Raw genomic sequence first — 15,625 nt, forward strand, 5'->3', positions numbered from 1 at the left:
GTAATAAATAAAAATTATCTGTTGTGATCAAATAGATTTTGTAACCAGAATGCAAAGATATTTTAATATAGGAAATAAATAAATATAGGAACAAGAGAAAAAATTAAGATGGTATGATTATACAAAAATATGCAGAGAAAGTTGTTGATATAAGCAGTAATTTATATTAAGTTGGTGGCACTACAGAGAAACAGGAATTTTCTAACTCTGCTGGGGAGACAGTAACTGGGTGCAAAGTGTTTCCATGAGGTAACATGCAAGAAAAGTCCTGAAACCAATCATACCTTTGGACCCAAGGATTCCATTGCTAAAACTCTTCCAAAATAATATTATGCATAATATTACATATTTTGATGTTTTTATAATTATATTTATACTTTTAAAAATTAAAAAATAATTCCTTCTAAAGTCTAAGCACAATCCTTTCCTACTATACAACATAAGCTCTTTCTTCATGAGGTTCTTCCTCCTCATCTCTGCCTCTGGAAACCTGTTAACTTCCTCTGTCAACTACTGTCTCTTCCAAGACATCTTTCCTTGTTGTTAGAGTTCTACACAGTATTTATCGTGCACATATTTTATATTTAATAATCTGTATTTATGTTTTTCTTCCAATAGAATAAAACTCCTTGTGTGACTCTGTACAGGGACTTTTTTGTGTTGGAATCTTTAATGCATAGCTCAGTGCATGATATGGAAGGTGAAGCCAGGTTTTCACTTGGGGTTTGTACATTTGGTAATTGCTTTCCTTCTCTTGCCATCATTTCCTGTCTCCTCTATTAAGTGTAGGAGATTTCTTTATGTTCCCTTTCCTAGAGTTGGACTGACTTTTGGAATTATACTGCATATGTGAAGAACCATATCTGTGACTGCTCTGCCTTCCTCTTCTTTTGAATTCTAAATATGAAGACTTGGCTCAAGTAGATTAGCATCACATGATAAATGAGCAGTGATACTGAATTCATAGCTCCTCTCATATCTCCAATCTTGACATCTCTTTGGAGATTTAGATTTCAAAGGAGATAACCTCATTTAGTTCTTAGTCTTTTAATCTAACTAGACCACCTCCAAGAACAAAAGGGAAGAAATGATGGGGGTGCTCTTTTACTGGGATGAATCTAGGGTCCCACTATTTCAGTCCTTCACATGAATCATGTTTATAGTGTGCCTTCTTTCTGCAGGTTGTCCCCCCAAAGGCAATGTGAATGTGATAAGCAACCAGGGAGTTTCATCTTTCAAGAATCCTACAATGCAAGTGAACTTGAGGCAGTAAAAGTCAGGAGAAAGGCAGAATTTGAACACTTCCAAAAGAGGTAATGCATATTCTACTTGAAGAAGCTCTAAAAAGTTCTCTGGTCATGTCCTAGGCGGGGGTTTTCAGGGGTCTACATCTCAGTTAGATCCTGGGGTAAGATCTTTCTTGAGCTCATTGTAGAATACAACTCCTGGTAGCAATTGTATATTCCCCTTTTCCTGGTTTTGTGAGTGATCCTTCCTTTGTCATATGCCATTGGTGAGGGGGAATTGGTTCAATCTGAGGGACTAGGAAAATGGAATTGAGTCAAAAACAGGTAATACCTATGAAGGTGAGGGAAAGGGTTATATAAAGGGACAGAGATGGCAATTAGGTGGCCCAGTGGATAGAGCACTAAGCTTGTAATCAGAAAGACTCATATTCATGAATTCAAATCTGACCTCAGACACTTACTAGCTGTGTGACCTTGAAAAAGTCACTTAACCCTGTTGGCCTTGATTTCCTCATCTGTAAAATGAGGTAAAGAAGGAAATGGTAAACCACTCCTGTATCATTTCCAAGAAAACATCAAATGGAGTCATGACTAAACAACATCAAAGGGATATATAATCCATTTGGAACTTGAATTTAGACAAATTATATTCAGATCCTATTCAAGGGTGACCATCATTCACCACCATTGATAGAGATAGAGAATTCATTTGGAACCTGAATTTTGGGTGATAATTTAGGCAAATTATTAAAGATCAGTTGGATTAAATGAACTCTGGGATCTTTTCTCATTCAAAGTCTTTGAACACCTATCTTAAAGGATTTTTGTGAGGATGAAATGAAATAACCCATAACCAACTCTTTGTTCACCTTAAAGAGCTACTTATGCTTAATGTTAGCTTTTATTTTACATAAACAATCAGGAAACTCATACTTGTGATAATTTACCTCTCAGAATTAATATTTACAGGAAACAGAACTCTCCCCAATGAATACTAGATAGTTTATGGATCAGAAATGAAAGATAGTCTCCTTCATATAGAATAAGAATCAGAGGTAAGTCCAATGAATGTAAGTTGTATCTTCACTATGGAATTTGTGGATAACATGGACAAGAACTGGATAGAGTGAATATCCATGATACTTCAATCAATAGACACTCATGCTTGTGAAATCACTGCTCCATCAAAGTATCAAAGGGTCTTGCAATAACTATTAGATGGAAATTTGTCAAAGACTCCTGGAAGAATCATCACAATCCTTGAAAATCCTTTCTTAAATTTTTCAGGTTCAAGAAAATTTTCTGAGTCTCACTTGGAAACTTAAGTCTTCAAACTCTCTCTCCATTCAATGAGCAATCTGGAAAAGTTTTCATTATATTACACTTCAACCCACTGTTGCAAAACACTATAGGCGTTCTCAAGTTATATTTGGTGTGCACACTTTATTTCCTACAATTAGGTTAGATGCTTCCCAAATGAAGGTACTGTGTCTCCCCTAATATAGTGGAGCCACATTTCTGCCATCAGATGGAAAGTTTCCCCATGGTCTCTCTTCCCACAGGCTATCACTAGTCACTACCTATAGAAAATGTTTTATAATTGCTTGTTGGAGGTGAGAACAAATGGGATAAGAAGACCTCAAAGCTACACTAATATTTCTCTTTCCTCTGTAGAGAAGGGTTGCCCCACCCTCCACCTGTGCTGGCCCAACCAAACATTCCTTTTGGGTATCCTGTCCATGGGGTGGAAGTGATACCTCTTCACACAATTCTAATTCCAGGTAGGTGTCTGCCTATTTCCTTGGTTCTATCCCCCTTCCTTCTTTTCATACTTGCTCCCAAAGTTGAGCAATGAATAATTTACCATTTAATTCTCTCACTTTCAATCAACAATCATCAATTAACTGCCTACTAGGTTCTGGGGATACAAAGAAAAAAATGAAATAGATTCTGCCTTCAAGGAGCTTACATTATAATGAAGGAGAACAAACACCCACATATAAATATATACAAAGCTTGAATGAAATACCTGATATAGTTTATCTCTACAAGAAATGGATATAGGAAAATAGAAATTTCCCCACCTCCACATTCAATCTCCTGTTTGGATCATTCACCTCAACCTGACTTCACATGGTCAAATCTGAATTCCCAGAGAAGGACCACTATTGCCTATGCTCAGATTCTCTTAGGATTCTAAGGTAACCTTTTTGTAGGGGAGTACACTCCCCATAGTCATCACAGATCTCATGCTCTCACCTATGTACTTCCATTTTTATAAATTTAACCACTCACAATAATGGCACATTAGACAGTAAATATAATTGTTTACCCAGCAATAAAGTAAAAGAAACAAAAATATCATTACAATTATTCATGTAAGGCAAAGTCAAGAATAATAAATACAGTTTGCACATAAAGCTGGTTCATACCCTTCTGCCAATATACTTAGTGCCTGTATAAAGAGTGGGTCCAACTTGACAGGGGAGATTTGAGTAAGGAAAACCCATGAGCTTGACATAACACAGCTCTGGAACTGAAAACTTCATTATCCTCTTCTTGTTTCAAGAGCTCTTCCTAAGAGTGTTTAATGAATGTAGGTAGCTTTTGTATTTAACAGAAGATTCTACTTATAATCTGAAATTTATCCACACCTTGCTTTGCTCAAACTAGCATCTCGTCCACCCTAATCAATCTACTGAATGATTTCTTCAATTCTCTACTTCTAGCTGTTCTTCTCAGTTGCACTTACTCTTCAATAGCCACTGTAGTATCTATCACTTCCAGATTCAGGCTTACCTGATGCCCTTCAGTTAAAGTAGTGTTACACTCTTTTATTTTTTTTTTTAGGTTTTTTTTTTTTGGCAAGGCAAATGGGGTTAAGTGGCTTGCCCAAGGCCACACAGCTAGGTAATTATTAAGTGTCTGAGACCGGATTTGAACCCAGGTACTCCTGACTCCAAGGCCGGTGCTTTATCCACTACGCCACCTAGCTGCCACATGTTACACTCTTTTAGAAAAAGGCAATGACTTTTAGAATTATGTTTAGAAAAAAAGAAAACTGATTTCTCAGGATTATTCTCTTCTACCTCTGAGCAACAAGTAGCAATGCAGAGTAATAGATTCTGACCTTTTTTACTTCTTAGTCTCAGCAGAAAAACACAACTAAGTAGCAAAGTATATGCTCCCTACTCCTTATTATCCATCTTTCTAGCAGCAAATTATAATAGAGAACATAGTACATTTTCTCTCTTCCTTCATCCTTTCAGCATTATGTAACTGTGGAGAGGAGTCTGACTCTAATTGGTAAATTAATTGGCTTAGCATCTAGTGTCAGTACAGAGATGGGGTTATGGTCTCTAACACAATTTTTCCTTTCACTTTTTTTAATCTTGCTGGGTTTCCTGTGATTTACCCCACCTTAACGAATAGTTAGTAAAAAATGATTTTCTGCTGTCTTTGATCAAGCAAAGTATATTTGTCCTTTAAGCAAAGAACAGTTCTGACATCCATACATCCTAAAAGTGATCTAATTCTTTAATTCTTCATATGCAGCAGCTAACTGAAGCATTCTGCATTCTTCTTCATTCACTACAGCACTCTATAGTTTGTCCTATTAAAATAAGCAACTGTTGTATCAGAACTCCATCAGATTCAACTTATAACTGCTTCTCTTTGAATTCTGTGTCAACCTTTGTCCCAATGCAGACAACTCAGCAACTGATTTTCACAAAAAGATTTATGTCTCTCTTTCATATACACAGAAAGAAATAAGTTAATCTTGTGGTGGGAGTAGCTAGGGGGTGCAGTGGATAGAGCATTGGCCTTAGATTCAGGAGTATGGGAGTTTGAATCCAACCTCAGACACTTACCACTTATTAGCTATGTAACTTTGGGCAAGTCACTTAATCCTGATTGCCTTGCATCCAGTCTCCTGATTCATTTCTGGCCACTGGACCCAGATGGTTCTGGAAGAGAAAATGAGGCTGGTGACTTAGCACAACCTCCTTCGTTCAAATCCAAATTCATGTGCTTGTCATGGCATCACTTCCCTGATGTGGTGGTCTTCAAAAATTAAGGACAAACACATATAAACTTGTGGTGGAGGGAAGTACCAGAAGATGGAGGCAGCAGGAATGGTCTCATGTAAAAGGTATCACTTAAGTTAGTTTGGGAAGGGAACCAGGGATTTCATCAAGTGGAGATGGAGAATGTATTACAGGCATGGTATGCAAAAGTATGGAGACAGAAAATGGAGTAATAAGTGAAAAAAAAAAGATGGCATCAGATTGTGAAGTGTTTAAATGCCAAGCAGAGGAAATGTATATTTGATATTAGATATTATAGGGAACCTGTGCAGTTTGTTGGATATGGGGATAACAAAATCAGACCTACAGTTCAAGAAAATCATCTTAGCTACCATACAGAGGATTGGTTGGAATAGGAAGAGATTTGAGGCAGGGAAACCAATTAGGAGGCTATTTCAGTAGGCCAGTTATGAGATTATGAGAGTCCAAATGAAAGGAATGGCTATGTGAGTAGAGAGAAGGTGTTTCAAAGGTGTTTCAGGGATAGAAAAAGCTAAATTTGGAAACTGGATTGTGGGGTAAGTGACAGTGAAGAATTAAGAATGGTTCCAAGGTTGTAAATCTGAGTAACTGGGAAAATTATGGTAGCCTAAAAATAGAAAAGTTTGGAAGAGGGGAAGATGATGAGCAATAAAAAAAATGAGGCATTCATTCTGTTTTAGACATGTTGAATTTGAAATGCTTTGAACACCCTGAGTTCAAAATGTCCAATTGACTGTTTGTGATTTGGGATCAATGCTTGGGTGAAAAACTAGGTCTGGCTACATACATTTAATCACTCTTCACTTATTAATCCAGTCATCATTCACTCTCACTAGAAATTTCTAGATAGCCTCTGACCTAGAAGTCTTGGAGATGTCATTTTTCCTTTTATTATCTAGGGTTAGGGGAAGAGCAGCAGTATAAAATACTTAGTATGTGTGAGGCACTGTACTAAAGTGCTGGGGATACAAAGGAAGGTGAAAACTCAGACGTGGAGCAGATAGATGTTCCCATTCTAATGGAGGAAGACAGTGGAGGAACATGCAAAAAATTGTACATGCCTTTTACCATATAGATGGAAAGGGAACTGACAAACTTCCAGAAGTCAAAACATGTGGAAAATGTGTTTCTGCTCTCCCTTTTGGTTTAAGGAATTAGCTTTTGCTTTGAATTGAAGATGTCTTCTTTTCAGTTCTTTCTTTGTTAAGTCTTTTGTCAATAAAGGCCTCTCTTCTATTTCCTCTTATTTAATACTCTTTGTCATGCTGTCTGTAGCCCACATCTTAGAGATATGAATTCTCCATTGTCTCACTTCTATCTTCAGAACATTCCAGTATCCAGCTCAATCTGACACAGACAAGTTCTTTAGCAAGGTAAAGAGGGTGAATTTTTAAGAAGATTGTAAATTAAAGCAAAGAAAGAAACAACTACAAACTGGGTTGGTGAGAACTTTGATCAGATAAGTATGGGGAAGGGGGGGGAGGGGAAAGAAATACAACTGTAACTAAACAGCCAGACTGATTAACTAAAATCAACTAAATTCAGCAATTTGGAGAAGCTGTACAGAGAGCTCTTATAGAAAATGAAGCCCACCTCCTATGCAAGGAGGAGTTAGGGGAGGGATTAGAGTGGTACTAGACAGATTAAGGAGTGATTTATTACATAACATAAGGTTGTGTCCCTACAAAGTTCTGCAGGAGTTCGAGGTTATAGATTAACTTTAAATTCTTAAATTAAGGTTAAGAATTTGTAGTACAGGGGGCAGCGAGGTGGCCTAATGGAGAGAGCACTAGCCCTGGACTACCCCCTGCCACTGCCTTGCAAAAACAAAACAAAACGAAACCAAAAATGAATTTATAATATTTTAGCTGAAGGTGTCAGCTGACTGGGAGTTCGGAGCTTTGTTAACACAAAGTAGCCTTAAGGAATTTATGAAGTATAACTAGGAGACTTGTGAGATAACTTGGAGACACTAGCTTACATAAGATTACATAGTTGACTAGTACAGAGTCAAAAGATTAACAGAGTACCTATTTGCCTTAGGTACATTCCTTGTTTATAAGGGGTTTGCTTGTAAGGAACAATACAAAGAAAGGAAAAGATTACATTTGTCTCTTGCCATGTGGGAAAAGTGTAATATACCTTCTCTGGTATTGCTCTTCTTTAGGACTGAGATGCAGATTGATCTTTTCTAAACCAATAGTCACTGGTGAATTTTCTAAATTTACCAGGAAAACTTTAACAGTATCATTATTTATTTATTTGCTTATTTGCTTATTTATTTGCTTATTCATTCATTCATTCATTCATTCATTCATTCATTCATTTATTTATTTATTAGATTTTTTTTTCAAGGCAATGGGGTTAAGTAGCTTGCCCAAGGCCACACAGCTAGGTAATTATTAAGTGTCTGAGGCCAGATTTGAACTCAGGTACACTGACTCCAAGGCCAGTGCTCTATCCACTGTGCCACCTAACCACCCCAACAGTATCATTTTTTAGAATTGTAATTAGCTCAGTTGGAATTCTATCACCTCCACCAGCCTTATTGTTAGCAATGCTTCCTAAAGCCCACTTGCCTTCATTCTCCGGGATGTCTGGCTCTAGATCTATAACCCCACCATCATAGTTATAAAGAGATCTACTGCTGCCAGGCTTTTGGACCTGGGGCATGGAGTTTCTGGTAGAGGTTATTTTAGAGGAGAAAGCACTAGTAGTGGAAGAAGCCAAGAAAAACCTCTTGTAAAAAATGAAATTTGATCTGAGTCTTGAATTTCAGGGAAGCAGGAGGCAGAGTTAAAAAGGGAAGAGTGTTTCAGGTTTGGGTTTGGTCAGTGAAAAAAAAGGCAGCAGAAGATAGAATGTAGTGTCTGGAGATCATCAAGAAGTCCAGTATCACTGAATTAGACCAGGTATTACTTGTGCTTGGGCCTTCACTAGAATTCAGATCATAATTTTTTTCTGGCCATTTTTCAGGCCAAAAAGTGGTAGAAAGATCAGTGTTGGAGTTCACATCTCTAAAATATTGGGGTTCAGTGTTGGGTGTCTGAGAAAGAATTCATGAGGTGCAGGCAAGTTGCCATTTTATTGAGCACTGTGATGGCCAGTAAATTGAGAGTTGGGAAATATTCTATCAAAGAGGGATCTGACATATTCTCATTTATATAGGGAGAAAAGAAGGAAGAAGGAAAAAAATAATCTCAGATAAATACTTTTGAAGTAGATCTGGATGTCAGAAGTTAAGGTCACCAAGGGACAATTAGAAGGGACAGAATTTATAATTAAGTCATAAATGTGCTTGTTAAGGAGGACTTTTGGACATCAAAGAAGATCCCTAGTGCTGATAATAACTGATTAAAACTCTAGACAGATCAATCCCCATACTCACTTAAAAGGTAAAAGGGCAAGGATGACCCTAAGCCAAGGGCACTGATAATAGATTATCAGAAGACAAAAAGGCCTTGGGCAAAAGCAGATATAAGGACTGTGTAGCCAGTAATTAAATCATAGCCAGAATTCCTGAACCACATCCAGAAGAACACTCAGAGCAGATCTGAATGTTGGGGAGCTCATTAACTGGAACCCCCATCAATAGGATCATGAGTTTAAAGCAGAAGGGCTTGTAGAGATCAACAATTTCAACCCCTCTTCTCAATTTTGATTTACTCAAGGTCCCATGGTTAGAAAGGGGCAGAACCTGATTTCTACCCCTTTTGACTCCAAATCTGTGTGTGAGATTGATACATATTCCCCAGGAACACCAGTGTCTTTTGACATTTACCCTGAGAAAACACAAGGAAATCATAGAGAATAAGAGTGTTAATTTGAACAAAGGTAAGAAATACCACTGATTCACTGCTAGGAATTCCTGCTGTTCCTTTTCAGGGGACAAACCACATTGTCTAGTCCTTCAAATATAGCTACAGGCTTGTAGGTCAGCTTGCTAATGCTCTTCATTAACTTGGAAGATCAAAAGACCTTGATAAATCTCTCATGGATAGTGGGAGGAAAAGAGGTAAGGAATATTCAAGCCAATAACATATTGGGAGTTGGTGGAATCCAGGTACTCAATGAAGCATTTTGAGTTCCAAGTCCTGATTTGTGCCAATGAAATAATCTGTAGCAGAAAAAAAAGGGGGTGGGGTAGGGCAAAGGATAGCGTGGATAAGATGCATTCACCAGTAACAAATTTTGATTTTATCAGGAAGTCAGATGGGAGTAGCACAGAAAATAGTTGAAGGTGAAAAATGAAGAGAATCATTCATCATTTAATGAAGTAAGGGCCCAGGAGGTGCCATGGAGCTTCAGGGGCTTCTGAGACATGTCTAGACAGCCAAAAGACATAGCCCACTGCTATTCAAGCCTTCCCTGTGTCCATACAAACCCATTTAGCTAATAAGCATCATTGATGTTGGACAGTAAGCTTATAGAGTGGCACAAAAGAGGTGGATCCACAGAGAGGTAGATAACATTATTAATTATAAGTCCTTTGGAATTGTCTTGGAGCATTGTATAATTATTGCTCAAGTCATTCACATTTGATCTTCATCTATATTGCTGTTACTGTGTACAACATTCTGGTTCTATTCGCTTCACTCATGTAAGTTTTTTCAGGATTTGCTAAAAGTATCCTACACATCATTTCTTATAGCACAATAGTACTCACATACATTTATATTCTCCATTTGATTGACATCCCCTTAATTTCAATTCTTTGTCACCACAAAAAGAACTGCTTTTTGTATTATATAAATATTTTTGAATACATAGTTCCTTTTCCTCATATCTCTTTGGGATATAGACCTAGGAGTGATACTATTGGATCAAAGGGTAGGCACAGTTTTATAGCCCTTTGGGTATAGTTCCAAATTGTTCTCCAGCGATCATTAATTCGTTCATCATTTCACCAATGGTGCTTTAGTATCTCAATTTTCCCATATCTCCTCTGACATTTGTCATTTTCCTTTTCTGTCATAATAGCCAGTCTGGTAGATATGAGGTGTTAGCTGTCAGAGTTGTTTATATTTTTTCATTTCTCTAATAGTGATTTAGAATATTTCTTCATATGACTATAGATAGCTTTGATTATTTCTTCTGAAAACTGTCCATTCATATTCTTTGACCACTTGTCAATGGAGACATGACTTGTATTCTTATAAATTTGACTCGGTTGTTCAACGATTTTAGAAAAACATGGATAAACTTACACAAAATGATGAAGAGTGAAATGAACAGAACCAAGAGAATATTATAAACACTAGAAACAATAGTTATAAGAACAACCTTGAATGACTAAATCATTTTGACTAATAACCCCAATTAACTACAAAGGACATGTGAAGGAAGATGTGCTTTGAGTCCCAAGAAAGAACTGATAAATAGAAATATATATAGAATGGTTTTCCATATGTAAACATATTTGTGTCTAATGGTAGCCATCTATAGGGTGGGGGAGAAGAAAAAAAAAGGAAAGCTACACAATAGCCTTATTATATATTTAAAAGAAATAGCAAGTCAAACATAATAAATTTGTAGTTTCATCTAAAAAAGTGATATGAAAAAGTTCTTAAAGAAAAATGAAATCTTTATTGAAGAAACTTGCTTTAGATCCTCCCCCACCCCCCAGCAGATTTCTTCAAATCTTGAATGCATTCATTTTGTTTATGCAAACCCTTTTTAATTTAATGCAATCAAAATTATTCATTTTTCATTTGATAATACTCTTGTTTTGGTCATAATTTTTTTTGCATAAATTTGACAAGTTAACTATTCCATGCTCCCCTAATTTGTTAGTGATATCGCCCTTTATGTTTAAATCATATACCCATGTTGACCTTATCTTGGTATATAGTGTAAGGATTTGATCTTTAGCTAATTTCTGTCAAACTTCTTCAGTTTCCCAACTTTTTTTCTCAAATAGCGATTTTTTTTTCTCCAAAAAGCTTGGATCTTTGCATTTATCAAATACTAAATTACTATGGTCATTTAGTACTGCATCTTGTGTACCTAATCTATTACATTGATTCACTATTCTATTTCTTAACCAACACCAGATTGTTTTGATGATTACTGTTTTATAATCGGGCCACTTTTCTCCCTTTTTTATTGATTCCTTTAATATTCTTGACTTTTTGTTCTTCCAAATGAATTTTGTTATTTTTTTTAGCTCTATATGGTAATTTTTGGTTGTTTGATTGGTGTAGCACAAAATAAGTAAATTAATTTAAGTAGACTTATCATTTTTACTATATTGACTTGACATTCTCATGAGTAAGGACAGCTAGATGACATAATGTCCTGGAGTCTCCTGACCTGAATTCAAATCTAACCTTAGACTTATTAGCTGTGTGACCCTGGACAAGTTATTCAAACTTGTTTGAATTAGTTTCTTCATCTATAAAATGACCTAGAGAGGGAAATAGAAAACCACTCTAGTATCTTTGCCAAGAAAATCTCAAATGGAGTCATGAAGAGCCAGACACACCTGAGACAAATGAACAATAATCCATAGGCAATTACTATTTTTCCAATTGTTTAGATCTGACTTTATGTGTGAGAAAACTGCTTTGTAATTGTATTCATATACGTCTTGGGTTTATCTTTATTGGTAGACTCCCAAGTATTTTATATTGTCTACAGTTATTTTATTTTATTTTTAATGTATTTTTTCTAATTACATGCAAAGATTTTTCAATATTTACCTTTTTTTAAGTTTTTGAGTTCCACATTTCTCTCTCTTTCTCCCTTCCCTTCCCTCTCCCATGATAGAAAATAATCTGATATAAGTTATGCATGTGCAATTGTGTTTAACAAATTTCCATATTAGTTATATTGTGAAGGAAGAATCAGAGCAAAAGGGATGAGAAAGACGAGTTTTAAAAAGTAGAAATAGTATGCTTCAATCTGCATTTCATCGTTTTTTCTCTGCTGGATGACATTTTCTAAATGTCCTTGATCACTGAACTGCTAAGAGGAGTCAGAACGCTCATTATTCATATTGCAGTTAGTGTGCCTACAATTATTTTAAATGAAAATTTTCTAATTCTTGCTGCAGTGTTTTGTTGTCAATATAGAGAAATGCTGATGGTTTGTGTGGTTTTATTTTACAACCTGAACTTTACTAAAGTTACGAATTTCTTCAGTTAGTTTTTTTAGTCGATTCTCTAAAATTTCCCAAGCAAACCATCTTATCATCTGCAAAGAATAATAATTTTTTTCCTCATTGCTATGCTAATTGCTTCAATTTCATTTTCTTCTCTTATTTCTATAGCTAGCATTTCTAGCACAATTTTGAATAATAGTGGTGATAATGGGCATCTTTGCTTCGTCCCAATTCTTAATTGGAAAAACATCTAGCTTATCCCCATTACAGTTAATACTTGCTGATAGTTTAGATAGATACTACTTATCATTTTAAGGAAAACATCATTTAATTCTTATGCTTTCTAGTGTTTTTTAATAAGAATGAATGTTGTTTTTTTGTCAAAAAGTTTTTTCAGCATCTATTGAGATAATCATATAATCTCTGTTGGTTTGTTATTGATAGATGGTCAATTATGCTGATAGTTTTCCTAATATTGAACCGGCATGAATTTCTAATATAAATTTCATCTGGTTAAAGTGTGTGAACTTTGTCATTTAATGCTATAGTTTCCCTGCTACTATTTATTCATCAATATTTATTAGGGAAATTGGTTGGAAGTTTTTTTCCTGTTTTTGTTCTTTCTGGTTTAGCTATTACCACCATACTTTTTTGCCATAAAAGGAATTTGGTAGAACCACTTTGGCTAGTTTTCCAAATAGTTTATATACAGTATTGGAATTAGTTATTCTCTTAGAATTTCTTTTTTTTTTTAGGTTTTTTGCAAGGCATGTGGGGTTAAGTGGCTTGCCCAAGGCCACACAGCTAGGTAATTATTAAGTGTCTGAGACTGGATTTGGACCCACGTACTCCTGACTCCAGGGCTGGTGCTTTATCCACTGAGCCACCTAGCTGACCCATATTCTATTAGAATTTCAAAGAATTCACATGTAAAGTCATTTCATCTTGGAGATTTTTTTTCATAGAAAGCTCATTTTGGGTTTATTCGATTTCTTTTTCTAATTGTTTTCATATTTCCTGTTATATGATTCTAGACATATATAATTTTGTACATATGCATTCATTTCACTTAGATTATTAAATTTATGACATATAGTTGGACAAAACATCTCCTAATAACTGTTTGAAGTTCAGCTTCTTTGGTAGTAAATTTATACTTTTCATTTTTGATACTGGTAATTTGTTTTTCTTCTTTCTTTTTTAAAATCAAAGTAATAGTGGGGGGAATCAGAGCCAAGATGACAGAGTGAAGGCAGAAAATTCCAAAAGTTTTCTCCCAGACTACTCCAAATGCCTTTAAATTATGACTTTAGCCAAATTCTAGAAGGTGGAACCAATAGAAAGACTGAGTGAAACAATTTTCCTGCCCAAGACAATTTGGAAGATTCTCAAGAAGGTTCTGCTTCACCAGGTTGGAAATGGCCACAGTGCAGCCAAGGCCACCAGAGCAAATTGGTTCTAGTCATCTAGGAACAGCCCATGGTGTGTCTGGGTCCCTGGGGGCAACTGGATCTATGGCAGTGGGCAGTTTCCAGACCTCCAGGGATTGCCAAGGATAACTTGGAAGGTTAGCAGAAAAAACAAGTTATCAGCTTGGTGAAGAAGATATAAAAAATACTGAAGAAAATAACATCTTAAAAACCAGTTTAAATCAAATGGAAAAAGCAGTCCAAAAGGTCAATGAGGAGAAGAATGCCTTAAAAAGAACTAGCCAGATGGAAAAGGAGATATAAAAAGCTCTCTGAAGAAAATAATTCCTTCAAATATAGGATGGAGCTAAGGGAAGCTGATGACTTTGTGAGAAATTAAGAAACAATAAAAACAAAACCAAAATAATGAAAAACTAGAAGAAAATGAAAAATATCTCATTGGAAAAACAACTGACCTGGAAAACTAATCCAGGAGAGATAATTTAAAAATTATTACATGCTACCAGAAAGTTATGACAAGGAAAACAGCCTTGACTTCATTTTTCAAGAAATTCTCCAGGTAAATTGCCCTGATGCCCTAGAAGCAGAGGGTATAATAGAAATTGAGGGAATCCACCTATCATCTCCTGAAAGAGATCCCAAAATAAAAACACCCAGGAAGAACACCCAAGTCAAGGAGAAAAATGTTACAGGCAGCCAGAAAGAAACAATTTATATATCATGGAGCTACAGTCAAGATTGCACAGGATTTAGCAGCATTTACATTAAGGGATTGTAGGGCTTGGAATATGATATTCTGGAAAACAAAAAAGACTGGATTATAACTGAGAATTAACTAGCCAGCAAAACTAAACATCCTCTTTCAGGGAGATAGGATGGACATTCAATGAAATAGGGAACTTTCAGACTTTGCTGTTGAAATGATCAGAGCTGAATAGAAAGTTTGATCTTCAAGTTCAGGACTCAGAGGGTGGATGGGAAGGGAAAATTATGAGAGATTTGATTGATGTTGAATACTGAATGAAATGATAACTCATATGAATCTTCTCATTTATTAGGGTAGATAGAAGGATTATATCTAGATAAGGTATAGGAGGGAGCTGAATATGAAGTTTTGATTTTTTTTTATAAAGATGGAGTTAATGTGCACAAAAGGAATGTACTGGGAGAAAGGGAATGGAAAGGTAGAAGGAGCTAAGATATTTCACATAAAGGAGGCAAGAAGGGGCAGTTAGGTGACACAGTGGATAGAGCACTGGCCTTGGAGTCAGGAGTACCTGAGTTCAAATCTGGCCTCAGACACTTAATAATTACCTAGACATGTGGCCTTGGGCAAGCCACTTAACCCCATTGCCTTGCAAAAAATAAAAATAAAAAAAAATAAAGGAGGCAAGGAAAAAGCTTTTGCGGTGGAGTGGAAGGGGGGCAGGTGAGGGGGAATGAGTGGTTCACAGAAGAAATAACATACCCACTCAAAAGAGTATAGAAATCCATCTTACCCTAGAGGAAAAGAAGAGAGGAAAGGGATGAGAGAAAGGGGACAGGGGGATAGGAGCAGGTGTAGATGATAGAAGAGAGGGAAGATTGTGGGAGAGGGTAGTCAGATCCAAGACATTTTTGAGGAGGGACAGGGTGAAAGGGGAGAGAGAATAGAATAGATGAGTGTGGGGAGGAGTAGGATGGAGGAAAATAAAGGAATTTATAGCAGTAGCAACTTCTCTGATGGACTTATAATACTATCCATCCCAAAGACAGAGCTTACAGACTGAAGCACAC

General features: G+C 36.2%; 1 protein-coding gene across 2 annotated transcripts in view; it reads left to right on the plus strand.

Moving 5' to 3' along the window:
* LOC141513908 (beta-1,4 N-acetylgalactosaminyltransferase 2-like) overlaps positions 1-15,625 on the plus strand; it is a 78,283-nt gene that overhangs the window by 9,709 nt on the left and 52,949 nt on the right. For both annotated transcript variants that reach the window (XM_074224210.1, XM_074224211.1), the window contains 2 exons: positions 1,182-1,313; positions 2,922-3,028. In XM_074224210.1, coding sequence (XP_074080311.1) covers positions 1,182-1,313; positions 2,922-3,028 — 239 coding nt within the window. The remainder of the gene's footprint in view (positions 1-1,181; positions 1,314-2,921; positions 3,029-15,625) is intronic.

This window comes from Macrotis lagotis, chromosome 2 (assembly GCF_037893015.1).
Source record: "Macrotis lagotis isolate mMagLag1 chromosome 2, bilby.v1.9.chrom.fasta, whole genome shotgun sequence".
Lineage (NCBI taxonomy): Eukaryota > Metazoa > Chordata > Mammalia > Peramelemorphia > Peramelidae > Macrotis > Macrotis lagotis.